Source organism: Tachysurus vachellii, chromosome 17 (assembly GCF_030014155.1).
Source record: "Tachysurus vachellii isolate PV-2020 chromosome 17, HZAU_Pvac_v1, whole genome shotgun sequence".
Classification (NCBI taxonomy): Eukaryota; Metazoa; Chordata; class Actinopteri; order Siluriformes; family Bagridae; genus Tachysurus; species Tachysurus vachellii.
Window position 1 is genome coordinate 9,583,304 of NC_083476.1, and position 14,190 is coordinate 9,597,493.

The 14,190-nt window shown below is 38.3% G+C and overlaps 1 protein-coding gene across 8 annotated transcripts in view; it reads right to left on the reverse strand.

Moving 5' to 3' along the window:
* Positions 1–7,433: 7,433 nt before the first annotated feature.
* Positions 7,434–14,190, reverse strand: part of rapgef6 (Rap guanine nucleotide exchange factor (GEF) 6) — a 47,045-nt gene continuing 40,288 nt past the window's right edge. For 6 of the 8 annotated variants that reach the window (XM_060890223.1, XM_060890222.1, XM_060890229.1 and 3 more), the window contains 6 exons: positions 13,540–13,757; positions 12,538–12,717; positions 10,898–11,039; positions 10,220–10,647; positions 8,803–9,054; positions 7,434–8,540 (listed from right to left, as the gene is read on the reverse strand). In XM_060890223.1, coding sequence (XP_060746206.1) covers positions 8,518–8,540; positions 8,803–9,054; positions 10,220–10,647; positions 10,898–11,039; positions 12,538–12,717; positions 13,540–13,757 — 1,243 coding nt within the window. In that variant the 3' untranslated portion in view covers positions 7,434–8,517. The remainder of the gene's footprint in view (positions 8,541–8,802; positions 9,055–10,219; positions 10,648–10,897; positions 11,040–12,537; positions 12,718–13,539; positions 13,758–14,190) is intronic. The other 2 variants (XM_060890226.1, XM_060890225.1) reach the window with 2 other exon arrangements.

Here is a 14,190-nt window from a genome sequence, read left to right on the forward strand (position 1 = left end):
AACGTCTGTTCATTTCTTTCTTTTTTACATTCTGCGGTCCAACCTACACGAGTGTGCTATTACTAACAGCGCGACAACAAAAACCTACAACTAACGAAATTTGGCTCATACTTCATGCACTATCACATATATTAAAAAAAAAAACAACAGTCATTTAATTGACAAATTTGGACATTTTAAAACTTACCACTGAATCCGCAGAGATGAGAGAACTAGTGATGGGCAGTTCGTGAACGAATCGTTATTTTGAACCGGTTCTTTTTAGTGAACTGGATGAAATCGAGCAAACAGTTCGCGTCTTGAGTCAGCGCTGATCCACAAGTTACTAAAGTTACTCACTTTCGGTCATGCCTGACAGCCCCTCCGACTCTAAATAAACTAATATCCCGGAGTATATGTAACTCCTGCACACTGAACTGAGACATGTTGTGCTGAGAGAACTGTGAGCTCGAGCTCTTGATACTGCCCATGCGTGAATCACTGAACCGATACAGCGAATCATCAGTGCACTGAACTGAGAACTGTTTCTTTCGGACGCGTCCGACATACTGAGAACCGATGAGCTGTTGTTACTGCGCATGCGTAAATCACTGAACTGATACAGCGTATGATACAAGTACAAGAACTGCTACAAGTGTATGGAGTTTGCATGTTCTCCCCGTGCCTCGGGGGTTTCCTCCGGGTACTCCGGTTTCCTCCCCTGGTCCAAAGACATGCATGGCAGGTTGATTGGCATCTCTGGAAAATTGTCCGTAGTGTGTGATTGCGTGAGTGAATGAGTGTGTGTGTGTCTGTGTGTGTGTGTGCCCTGCGATGGGTTGGCACTCCGTCCAGGGTGTATCCTGCCTTGATGCCCAATGACACCTGAGATAGGCACAGGCTCCCCGTGACCCGGCGGTCCCACGGTAGAAGATGGATGGATGAATGAATGAATATCTGCCGGCAGCGGCGGGATGAAGGAATTTACGTCATGACGTCATTGTGAATTACGTCAGAACGTAAAAGAACTTGTGAACTGGATTATTGAACTGGTTCATTAAAACGAACTGTCCGAAGGAACCAGTACGCGGAAAAGAACCGAACTTCCCATCACTAGAGAGAACTCAAAGATAGCGCCAGCGCGGGAGGAAACTCACAGCCGCGTCCTGTGATTTCGCTGATGGCATTATTTTCACAATAAAAAGTCTATACTACTGTACTATATTGTGAAATGTCACAGTTAATGCCTGAGTATGCTAATAATGTAAAATGCTAATAATGAAAATGCTAATAATGCTGAAATGCTAATAATGTAAGGTACTGTGAAATATTACTGTTACATCTTGTGAAATCCCGGAAATTTTTTACAGTGTAGGTATCAGCACGTGTTTTGAGTGAATGCCTGCATGCATGTACTGAAGTGCTTCTCAAGAGCTAAAAACGCGTTTCCCGCAGTCTCAGCGCTCTAGCGCCTTCCTTTAGTGTTTTTTAGTGCAACCTTATATTTGCACACATCTGACAAGCTTGAAAAGGGCTGTTTCACCTTGTTTCCATGAAAGATGATAGGACACAGTGTGTTTATGTCAGAAATCTCGGAAAAAAGCTTTTTTACATTATTTTATGCTAAATAATATAAAATATAATAGTTGATATTAAAGGCCAATATGTTGATAAAAATATGATTTAAACTCGAAAATCTGATGATTTGTCTGTGGTATGAACATTTTCATGCAATCTTGGGTATCAGCATGTGTTTTGAGTGAATCCCTGCATACATGTATAATAGTGCTTCTCATGAGCTGAAAACGCGTTTCCCGCAGTCTCAGCGCTCTAGCGCCTTCCTTTAGTGGTTTTTCGTGCAACATTATATTTGTGTAACAGGTATACAAAGTATACGGCTAAATATTGTTATAATTCACACAAAATTGTTCTCTTGTACATTTTATGATACTTGATCTAAAGGTGCGCTTCTCCTTTAAGTGTTGTGTGATCGCAGTTTGACCTAATTTCTTGTCCTAACTCCTCTTCCCTTTTGAAATGTGATTCAATGGAAGAGAGTGTTATAAGGGCCACTCAATCTGAGGCTGATTATTTGTCTCTGTTAAACAGTAAAAAGATCCAGTGAATCGGCTGTCTGCTGTCCCGTGTCTGTCTTTGCATCACGCAACGTAACAACGCAGACCAAGTTTTAATACCCGGTGACGCTAGCCACACATTACGCCGGCATAAGCGAGCCGCACGGGTTGCCGTGAACCTTTGGGTTTCGCATGATCGGCTGTTCACCGATCGCCGGTGTTGCTGCTTCAACAGACGACGGGTGTGCTGTTCTGAATCACTGGAGTGTTTCACTGGACGCGGAGGCCGCAGCTCGTTTCATCTCGTCACCTGTGTTCAACCAGTTCACTGTATCTGCTGCTCACATCAAGTAGGACGACTTTAATCGAACGGTTGCTTTTTGTGAGGTATGGTTGAGAACTGTTTTGTTTCTATTAATGGCTATACACTCGTGATATATACACTTTAATGTATTTTGAACTGTTCCGTGCGACTGAACATTCATCATAAAGGAAAGCTTGATCGTCACGTGGGACATTTTTTTCCTTTTCTCCCCCCATCTTTCTCCGTGCAACTGTATGCTGAACTATTCTTCGCGCTGGTGCACGCTCATTATAACGGAGGTTTTTGTGATTGTCACCTAAGTTTTTTTCTCTTCATGAGACGTCACACTGAACCGCTTGAAAGGGCCTCATTACATGCATTTCTGCAAAGTGTATGTATGTATGTATATATATATATATATATATATATATATATATATATATATATATATATATATATATATATTTTAACTTGAATATTTACTATTCAAGTTAAGTCATGTTTGAGGACACTGTTAGTCAAGATAACTTTCGCTCTGTGTAAGGGGTAGTGGGGCTGTGTTTAGTCGCCCTGAAAAATTGTCTGAAACTCCACCTCACTGTTTTGGGAGGGCAAGGGCATTCTTTAATGCAGATATTGACCAGGTACATGCATCTGATTCAGCCATTGGTGCCTCAGTGGGCCCTACTGCCTCTTCCACGCCTTTTGCACGCTCAAACACTGATCATGTTTTTACTCCAGAGTCCTTAAATGGTTTTATTTCTGAGTTAGCTCAGAAAATTGGTGAGAGCATTTCGGCCAGTCTCACTTTAACACAACAACCCAGCCAAATGCAGTCTAAGTCAAATGTACAGCATTCAGATGACTCCGTTGATACATCAAAATTGAAAGTGATTGTCCAACATGATGTGACACCTACACCATTCTTTAGAGGTGGTCGAAGTGATTCATTTACTGTGCACGAATGGGAGGACATGATGTACAGTCATTTGAACAGTAAGAAATGCACTGATGAAACTGCTTCTGATCTCATTTTGAGCAGATTGGCAGGAAATGCAAGGGACGTGGTCAAAGTGTCCTTACGTAGCTTCCCAGGGCAGACTACTGCAGTGCTCCCGCCACAGTGTTTGATATACTGAAGCGTAATTTCAGCGAGTTGACTTACTCGAACATGCCTATGGCTGACTTCTACAACACGCTCCCTAAGGTGGACGAGAGTCCAATGGACTACTGGATACGGCTGAATAAGGCGATCGATGTGGCTGATGAGTGTTTACGTAGTGTGTTGAGGATCCTGCAGCTGAAGCTGCTATGCTGTTTGTCTCTCACTGTCCAGACCCTGGCCTTGCTTTGTCTTTTCAGTTCAAGCCTGCTGAACAGTGGAGTGCTGCCGAGGTTCAAGAGCGGCTAGATTGTCACCGCAGGAACCTGAAAAGAACTTCTGCTAGAACCCAACGTTATTCATCTGTGTTCGCCTGCCATCAGGACACTGTGACTGTCTGTGACGATCCTGAATCAAGTTCTCCCAAACAGCTTGAACCCCCCTCTGGTCAGTCACCATGTTTGAATGGTCAGCTCAACCTTAACGCTGTCCCTTTTACGCCTAACGATAGTATGCAACAGTTAGTCGGCATGATGGATAAAGTTCTGTCTCTCTGCACTGCCTCACTGTCCTCGTCCAATCCTGGATGTCACGTCACATCATCAGACCCCAGGCCTAGTGTGAGCCCAACATGTAAAGTATGTCGATCTAAAGAGCACTCTACACATACTCATTGCATGCGGCAGAGGCTTTGCCGTAACTGCTTCAAGCCTGGACACTTTAAGAGTGATTGTCCAAAGACGACTAGCTTTGAGCCACGTTCTTCTGCTACTCAGTTAAACTAAATAGCCCGTGTGTGGGAGGGGGTAACATGGGTGGTGATGTACTTCCCCTAAAAGATGAGTCGGACCCACATGAGATTTTTGTAAATAGTTGCAAGTTGCAGCCGCCTGATAAAACGGTGCTGTATGTGGGACCTCAGAGGATCGATGGAGCTAGTGAACTGTTTTATGCTCCTGTGACTGTCAGTGGCCAGTCTATACTGAATGGTTTGCTAGATTCCGGCAGTATGGCTTGCACCCTGAGTACGGAGAGTGAATCCAAGTTGCGTGCCGAAGGAGTTCTTTTGCAACCTTCAGTAGTTCCTGGTAACGTGGTCCTGGTGGGCTGTGGTGGTCTTACTATTCAGCCTAAGTGCACTTATGACCTGGAAATTGAAGTCTATGGATTCAAGTTTATCGTTCCTACTTTAGTAGTGCCTGGACAGAAAGATGAGTTCATTATCGGCAGTAACGTTATCAAATGCGTGCTTAAGAAGATGAAAGCCGAAAAGAAGTACTGGGAAGTAATTTCATGTGAAAACAGCAATCCTGAGTCTGAAGAGTTCCTTGAGCTTTTGAGCTGTATTTCTCGTTGGTCTGGTCCTTGCCAGCCTGTTAAGCTCGGCACGGTGAAGCTCTGTCAAGCTGTTACCTTACAGTAGCTGCACCACTTAGGTACGCCTTTTTGGCGGCAATCGCGGACAATATGACCGCGGTTTCCACATCCATAGCAGGTCACGGATGCTATATGCACTTTCATCACATTGTCAGATTTGTGTTTATCCTCAAATTTTTCTGTCTCTTCATAGCTTCTTATTTTGCTTTTGAACTGGGTGAAAGTCAATTCTTCACTACTCTGTGTAGTATGGATAGCAAAAGGTTTGTAGGAATCTGGTAAGCCCTTTAGGATCATAGCTATTATCAGTCCGTCACTTATTACTTCTTTAGCATTTCTTAGGGAAGTTACCGTTTTCTCAGCTCGGATAATGTAATCTGTTATCGTCAGTCTGTTGAAGTGAATGAAGTCAGTTCAGTGTATAGGGCGATAATTCTGGGCTTACCCTGACTGGCGTAGTGACTTCGAAGTATTTGCAGAGCTTTCCTGCTGTCATCAGTCGCATCTCGCATCACCAGTGACAAGCTTTTGTCATCGAGAAACTGGATTAGTTCAGCGTATTATTCCTCATTCTTTTCCTTGTCTATATCACCGGTAGACAGTATTGTTTCTTTTACACCAATTATTCTAAGATGACCAAGAAATTTTACTTCCCATAGTTCGTAGTTATTTTCATCTCCGTCAAAGACTAGCCTCTGCCATCTTCCTCCTGCAGCATTGTCATGCCTGGGCCCATAACCTGTTAACGTTTAATTTCTGACTTCCATGTTTATGTGCAATATGTTGTCATTCATCCATAAAAGAATAATCCCGATATCTTCTCAGTATTATTTATTTCATTTATTTCAATTTTCATATTTATATATTTGTTTTCATCTCAACGCACTGGCATAACATCAGTACACAAGGGATTAGTCATAAAAAGGGATATGTCAGAAATCTCGGAAAAAAGCTTTTTTACATTATTTTATGCTAAATAATATAAAATATAATAGTTGACATTAAAGGCCAATATGTTGATAAAAATATTATTTAAACTCGAAAATCTGATGATTTGTGTGTGGTATGATCATTTTCATGCAATCTTGGGTATCAGCATGTGTTTTGAGTGAATCCCTGCATGCATGTACAAAAGTGCTTCTCAGGAGCTGAAAACGTGTTTCCCGCAGTCTCAGCGCTCTAGCGCCTTCCTTTAGTGGCTTTTCGTGCAACCTTATATAAGAACACATCTGACAAGCTTGAAAAGGGCTGTTTCACCTTGTTTCGATGAAACATGAAAGGACACAGTGTGTTTATGTCAGAAATCTCAGAAAAAAGCTTTTTCACATTATTTTATGGTAAATAATATAAAATATGATAGTTCATATTAAAAACCAATATGTTGATAAAAATATGGTTAAAGTTTGAAAAACTGATAATTTGTGTGTGGGGTGATCATTTCCATGAAATCAGCATGTTTTTTGACTGAATTCCTACATGCATGCAAAAATAGTTATATCTATCTTGATCCATATTGGTCACATTTTAAAGTACTGTTATTCAAAATTTAAACACTTATAACTAGCTATAATACCACGTGGAATCACACAGTATGAATTATTAAACAAGCAAAACAATGCACGTTTGTTCAATGCACGTTTTCCCCCCACTATAACGGCTCCTGAACGTTTTCTTCTGATTAAAAATTATGCTTTATTATGTTTATTGTCTTCTTTTAAGGGTTCTGGACATCATAAGCAGTATATGGACACAGTGAAAAAACTGAAAATAAACAAAAAAACTTAATTTCCCATTTTCCACTTAATACCTTTAAACTATTAGCTTATTACCTTTTAATCTGAATCATCACACACTGCACATTAACTTTTAAATTAACATACAAAACTTAAAAATAAATGAATATTCAGTGTGCGCCTTCCAAACCGAAATCCAGGAGGCATTAGGAAAAATCTCCAGTCGAATATTTTTATAATATTACGCTTCTTATCCCATGTGTAACTCCATGCGTTTCTAGCTAGCTATAATGTGTATAATATACATTGTAATTTTTTATTTGTAAATGATATATTTGAGTTACATATAGGTGAGCATGGAGTAGCGTTATATTCAAAACTGTATGTACATATGCATGTATACAAACAGCTAGTCTGATCACACGACAGTTTTGAAACTAACGCTACTCCTTTGCTCAACTATTTCACTTGTATTACCGAAATTATGTAACTCAAGTATATAATTTAGAAATGAAAAATTATAATTTGATACCGCTCACATTCACAATTGAACCGAAGTAAATGAGGTATAAGTAAGGCAAACCTTATTTATACCTCAAGTAAGGCAAAAAGCTCTGAAACAATGTTCTAATAATTTGAACAGTGAAGATAATTTCTAATGTGATACACATGTAGGTAATTTGATCCATTTTAAGTACAAATAAATGTGGGATGTCCTTACTGTTTCCTCACAAAAAATGGATTTAGAGATGGGTCAATTAGTAGAACATTGTCTCAGAGCTTTTTGCCTTAATTGAGGTATAAGTAAGGTAAGTAATTTTTATGGTTGCTGTGGGTTGGAGTCAGAAAAACACACAATCTGATTTGCCTGATAATTATGCACATATCTCTTCACAAGCAAGACATATCTGTAACAAGCAAGTACCACAAAATGAGATAATTTACAACAGAGATTAGTTGAAGGGGCTTTTACTTATTTCTTGTTGCTATAAAAAAAATAGCAGCCTGATACAGTAAAATAATAAGAAGGAAAGGAATAATATGAACAAAAACATTATCTAAAAGCTAAACTTTTCATTTTTACCCACTTGTACTTTTAGAGTGCCATTTCAGACAGCTGCAAAAATGCAGCAAATATTTACAGCTTTAGAAACTTCTAAAGCTTAATTTATTTGACATTACAGTCAGCAGTGCATGGGGCAGCTGAAGCAACTGCATGAAGAGATGACATTCATGATAGCCTGAGATGCTATTAGTGGTAAAGGCAATATAAAGAGTATGTCTAGAAAAATCAAGCACAGGCATTATTTATCCAGAATTATGATACACACTCAATGCAAGACAAAATAAAACAGAAAATGAATAAATGGGAATTGGCCCATCTCAAAGATTTAGATCTATAAGGCAGATTATTTGGTAGATAATTATGGAAGGCATTTGATGGAATAAATAAATAAATCACCAGAAAAAATAACCAGCAAAACTTGTTTTATTTATTTGGTGTGTTTCAATTTTACAGTTAAATTTTACATTTCTGGCATTTAGCAGACACCCTTACCCGGAGTGACTTACATTTTATTTCAATTCATACAACTGAGCAACAACTTGCTCAAGGGCAGTGGCAGCTTGGTGGACCTGGGATTCAAACTCATGACCTTTTGATTAGTAGTCCAACACCTTAATTACTACGCCACACACCATGGAAACACACCAAATTAACAAAAAAGTTTTGCCCCACAAAATTGGAGGAATTACACATTGCATCAAGATTTTAAGATTTTTCAAAACACAGTGATTTAAAAGATGAACATTTTTAAGATATTAAAAGAGAAAGATTTTAAGAAGTGGTAAAGTCCATGCAGAATTGCTTGGTATTGTTGCGGGGAGATGAGTGGTTTCATGTTATAGAGCTGAGCTTCACACAGTTTCCACACACATTCCCTGGAGTCACACAGCTGACACTTGTTCTTCTGCAAAACAAGCAAAAAAAAAAAAAAAAAACATTAATGAAGACCAAAATAAAATATAAATATTAAACTCAAAAACCAAACTACTTTTAACATGGAACAAACTTTGCAAAGATACACAACACAATCTGAGACTTTTTAGTCAAAAAAAAGTCTAAATTTTTAATAACTAGATTCAAGTTAAGATATTAAGCATTTTATGCCTTATATTAGGCATCTAGCAAACAGTATGCTGTATATATGATGTAGGTCTTTGTGAACATACCATCCTCACTAGTAGCTACAGCATGAGATGCTACACTGGCAGGCCTGGTGATGATAGGTTGATGCGCATCTGCCAATCTCCATGAGTCACCCAACAACTTGGACCTTTGTAATGCCACACTATAGTTGGGTGGCTTTAAATAGTCTGGCCGCAGAGCTCCACCCTCCCGTGCCTGCATGTCCCTTAATGACAGCCCATTACCAAGTGGGGTAGGAGGCCTATCATCTTTGCATGGTGATGTTACACAATACACTGAGGGAAGATGTGATGATGAGCAGAGTGGAGAGGAAACAGAAAACAAATGAGACGTGATAATTAAATGTTTTTAAAGAAGCACAAGCCCTTACATAAAAAACTCAAAAATACTTTTACACAAGCGATGGCAGAAGCAGATTTTATAGCTGATTTTACAAGTTGCTTTTGTGGAATTTTGGTGTTTTTTTTATTGTTTAAGACATATTCACTTAGTGTATAGAATCAGGATCAGTTTCCAGCAAAGAGAGTTGGCTTGGCACAACTTAGTCACAAACTGAAACTGTCAAACTTTATTCAATTTCATTTGTCTAGGGCTTTTAACAATGGACACTGTCACAAAGCAGATTTAAAGCAGTTTGGATATAACATGTAAGGTGGTAGTATACATAACACATGTTCAAATACTTATTATATAGTTATTTCAGTCTTTCCCAAAATGTAAACCATCATTCAGAAACCAGGTGGCTAAAAATAAGTACATCCTTCCTGCTTGCAAAACTTTTTGTATTCAGATATATGCCTACTTCATGCCAAGAAGAAAAGACAAGAGAAGCAATTGATGCTACATATCAATCTATGAAGTGTTCCATCTCCATCTCCATACGATTACTGTGGATCTCTTCATGTTATTTTCTGTCTGTGATGTTATTATTTGGATAGCTGCATCTGTATATTTTCAATGGTTCACTGTTTCTGGATGTAACTATATGGATAGCTGAAATGTTGAATCATTAAATCAAGAAACTTAAAACTCTAATGATACTCATACTCAAGTTAAATTTAATACAAGGTACTGTATCTTCTTTTGTCATTGTAATTTCTTTCCCACCTCACCACTGGCATGCTCACTGGGGATAAACATTAATTGGATTTTATATCCAGATCTGTAAAGCTGTTCTGTTTAATATAATTTAGTAGAATAACACAATCTCAGGATCGAACTAGGTAACCTGTAGTTGTGATGGTCCAAAGTGATGTGTGAGAAGTAATTCCAGCCAGACACATCATCAGGGCAATTTTAAGCTAAATGTATTTGGCAAGGATTCAACATGGGGACCTTTTACCCTTAAAAAGTAAAAGGGGCATGAAATCTGCTGCTGCCATATATGAAGGCCAATCTGTACATAGTCTTATTTTATATATAAAAATATATGTCCCTCACCTATGAGACCTTTCTCTGTGGTGGAGGTGACCATTTTATATGCAGGGTCTGTGCTTCGCTGCTCATTGCTCTCTCTGTGTTTAATAGTGCTGTAGTTTTTCTCACACCTTTCTGAGACTGAGCTGGAAGAAGCCCAACCCTGTCTGGAATGATTCAGCTCTAAGCCATCTTTGTAAAGTCTCTTTATGGCCTGAAAATCATCCATAACAGCGACAGTGTCAGCCTTATGATGATGCAGTTGGTTCATCATATTGACATGCTTTGTTATGCCTTGGACCTGAAAGTTCTGAAAATTTTCATGTGGGTTGCTGGAGCACGATGTCCAGCTTCCTCGGCCACTGTCAGCTACCTCTGAAATGGGCAAAGTTAGGTCTTCAGTGGAGGTCATTTTTGAGCCTTGTGTCACCAAGTTCCTCACCAAGGACAAACTAAGAACACAACAATATCTATAGTGAATTTGAGGAAATAATAAATAAATAAGGACAATCATCTTAAATTACTGAATAATCTGCTTAAATTAATTAAAAAAAAAAATAATAATAATGTCTACTGGTAGGTTCAGAGATTTAACATTGTACAGATGTAATCATGTAACATGAAAGCTTTAGCAACCAAATTTTTTGACTATTTGTATTCAGTATGAGATACTGTGATGTGTGATGGAGAGATAAGCTGTACCTTGTGCAGTTTTCTGAGTCAATGTGAAGTGATGCTGACTGTATTTGGCTTCTGGCTTTTTGCATGCAATCTGGTGAGCTCCTGATTGTGCTGGAATGTGCAAGAATCTCATTGAGGGTTGGATCCAAGTTGTTTAAGTTGCCTGCAGCCATCAAAGTGTAGCACAAACAATGATACCATATTTAAATTGTATTTAAATTCCAACACAATTAGTACTATCAAAAGTGAAAACTTTTTTTTATATTTAATTCTAAAACCACAGAATTTCCGCTAAGGCCATTTGTAATGGATTTTTTTTTTGTATCTCAATTCAAGTAGTCGTACCACAGAATTTTTTACGAGCCAATATTTTTAAGGGTAGCACAAAAACGATAGACTCCCCAGAAGTGGTCAACCAACAAAAATCACTCCAAGCAGATCCTGTTGGGTTAGAAAGGACCCCACAAACTTTCAAGCGACATTGTACATGTTGGTGGATGGCATAGTGTGTGGTAGCATGTCCTCTTCCTGATTCTCTCTCTGCCTTGGTACCCTCCTTTGTTTCAGGAACGAAGGCTGGCCCACATGGTCTGATCCAACAGACAAGCTACTGTAGCTCAAATTGCTGAAGAGGTTAATGCTTGTTCTAATAGAAATGTGTCAGAAAATACAATGCACACACAATTTGTTGCATACAGGGCTGCATAGCAGTCAGGGTGCATATGCTGACCCCTGTCCACCGCCAAAAGTGGCAATAATGGGCATGTGAACGTCAGAACTAGACCATGGATCAATGGAAGAAGTTGGCCTAGTCTGATGTTCATTTCTACATTTTCTATTACATCATGTGGATGGCCAGGTGCGTGTGTGTTGTTCAGCTAAGATGCAATAATGCATCCTGGTTCAGAACACATGGAACCAGGATGCATTATGGGAAGAAGGCTGGGAAACCTTGGGTCCTGCCACCCATCTGGATGTTACTTTGACATGTATCACCTACTTAAGTACACACATACAACAAACAGGGGAGAAAGTGCTATTTAATTTTTTTCCTGAAGAAGTAGGTCTTCAACTGTCACTGCAACTTTAGTAAAACATATTATCCAACATTTTATTAAGAATCTTTATTAAGAATCTTATGTATAATATTAAACTTTTTTGTAATATTTCTAATGATCTGTAAGCCGTTTTAGACAATGTCCATTGTTAAAAGTGCTATACAAATATATTTTAATTTAACTGAATATTTAATGATTTATTTGATGATATTTGTAGATCTGAGTATCTAAATATTGAATCTGCCTGCTTCTAGTCTAAGGGACTAGAATCCAAAAATTCACAGTACACTCTTTTACAATCATAATGTTTTAAGACTTGGATTATTGAAGTAAATATTTGGTGTTTATCAAAGCATTTAACAGAATGGGAGTCATCAATCCTATAAATAACAGATTCTTCCACTACCTCAATGCCATATACCAATTAAATTTTTTTAAAAATGTATTTATTTTTAGGTTTACCATTACTGATAGTGATTTTCTAATCACTATCAGTAATGGTAAATCTAAAAATGGGTAATTAAGATTCAACATACAGCTTAGCAAGTGGACTATATCAAGTAACCAAGTCATCCCAGTGATGTATGTGAGTTTTTGACTCACTGTGTGCAGTTATTAGGTCTTTGGCAATGCTCTTTTTCCGTAGGGGATTGAGGCTGACGGGTGGGACCTGTAGGACCTGGGAGACACGATTGTATGACTTTCCAGAGATCAAAGATGAGCGTGTGAACACAGGAGACAAGTCATATTTGGTGGACCTCCTTTCACTCAAGCTTTTGGAGACTGCAAAGACAAAGCACAAACAGTTAATCTCCATAAAGTCCTGATTATTAGTCCTAAAATTATTTATATCTGGATCTTTAGTGGGGATGTACAAGTGATTTACATAGCATAATTAAACTAATCATATGACAGACAGTATAATTTTTTTCTCAATTGCTGAGGTCAGCTTGGATCAGAGTGGATTGGAGTTTGGCATAAAGTAGAAACAGAACAGTCAAGTTCATTAGACTTAGTTCATGAACACTGCTTTTCTTAAACGGTTTGTAATTTTATGGGGCAAATTATATATGTGCCCCTGCATGATTTAAGTAAAGCAGATGGTCAGATTCTTTTACAAGCCAGGGTCTGTGAAGGTTTACTAATATTTTATGAATGACATCACAAAATAGCAAAGAAAATAAATTACACCCGGAATGACATTTGTTCAGTTCATTCATGACCAACAAGTTCCAGTTCATTCATATTGTTTTATTCAATAACATGCTCCTTCACTGCCCTCATTCTACTGCAGTCAGTGAAAAGCAGCCAAAGCAGTCATATGTTTTACAAGTGCAGGACTTAAGTTAACAAGACATGCAATTTTGCACGAAGATGGCAGTAAATAACTCACTATATGGTAAACTGCTAGATTTAAATCAATTTGATTGCAGCCACATTGAATATTAAGCCAGGAATGTAAAAGCACAAGCTAATTTTCAGCTCATCAAAATGATACCAGTACAAATCAAATACCACAAATGAATACTCAGAGTTAAATAGTTTAGGAGCTATTTTGTTCACTAACATTTTAAACTGTAAAAATCAGAGAGTGCTTAATCTTACGAGTACTGTAGGCTGGCTCACACTGCAGGGACATAACCTGTAACTTCTCTTCATCTGTCTCCACTTGCAGCTGGGATAGGTACTGCCTGACCTTACGGGCCATCTGTGCATCTTCATATAGCTTCTTGCCATTTAGCAATGAGCTGCGCTGCACACGCTTCTTATGTCCAGTTTGCATATCCAGCAGGTTGGAATTAGTGCTGCCCTGACTCAAGGACCTGATGGAGTACCAGAGACAGGGCTTAAGGAAACATCAATGTTCTATGAATGTTGTTGAAGTGAGAGAGTACAGAGAAAGAATATACAGAGGAACAGTGAGACAGAAAAGACAGAACAGGAATAAACAGTAGCTGCCAAGACACGATGATCAGTGGCATTATTTTTAAAGTTACATTATAAAAATTTTACTTTACATAAATTCTTATTTTTAAAGACTGTTAATACTGTTTTATAAGAACCATTAAGATAGACAAAAAATAATAATTTATTAAATGAATGTCCCACTATTATTTAATGTTTCCTTCAGGATGAACCATTCTGAACCATTTGCCCCAGAAAATTACCAGTATTTCATTTGTTTTTTGCTAACCAGAACAGAATATTCTAATGCAGCTAAGAAACTCTCAATTAAAATAAAATAAAATAAATAAC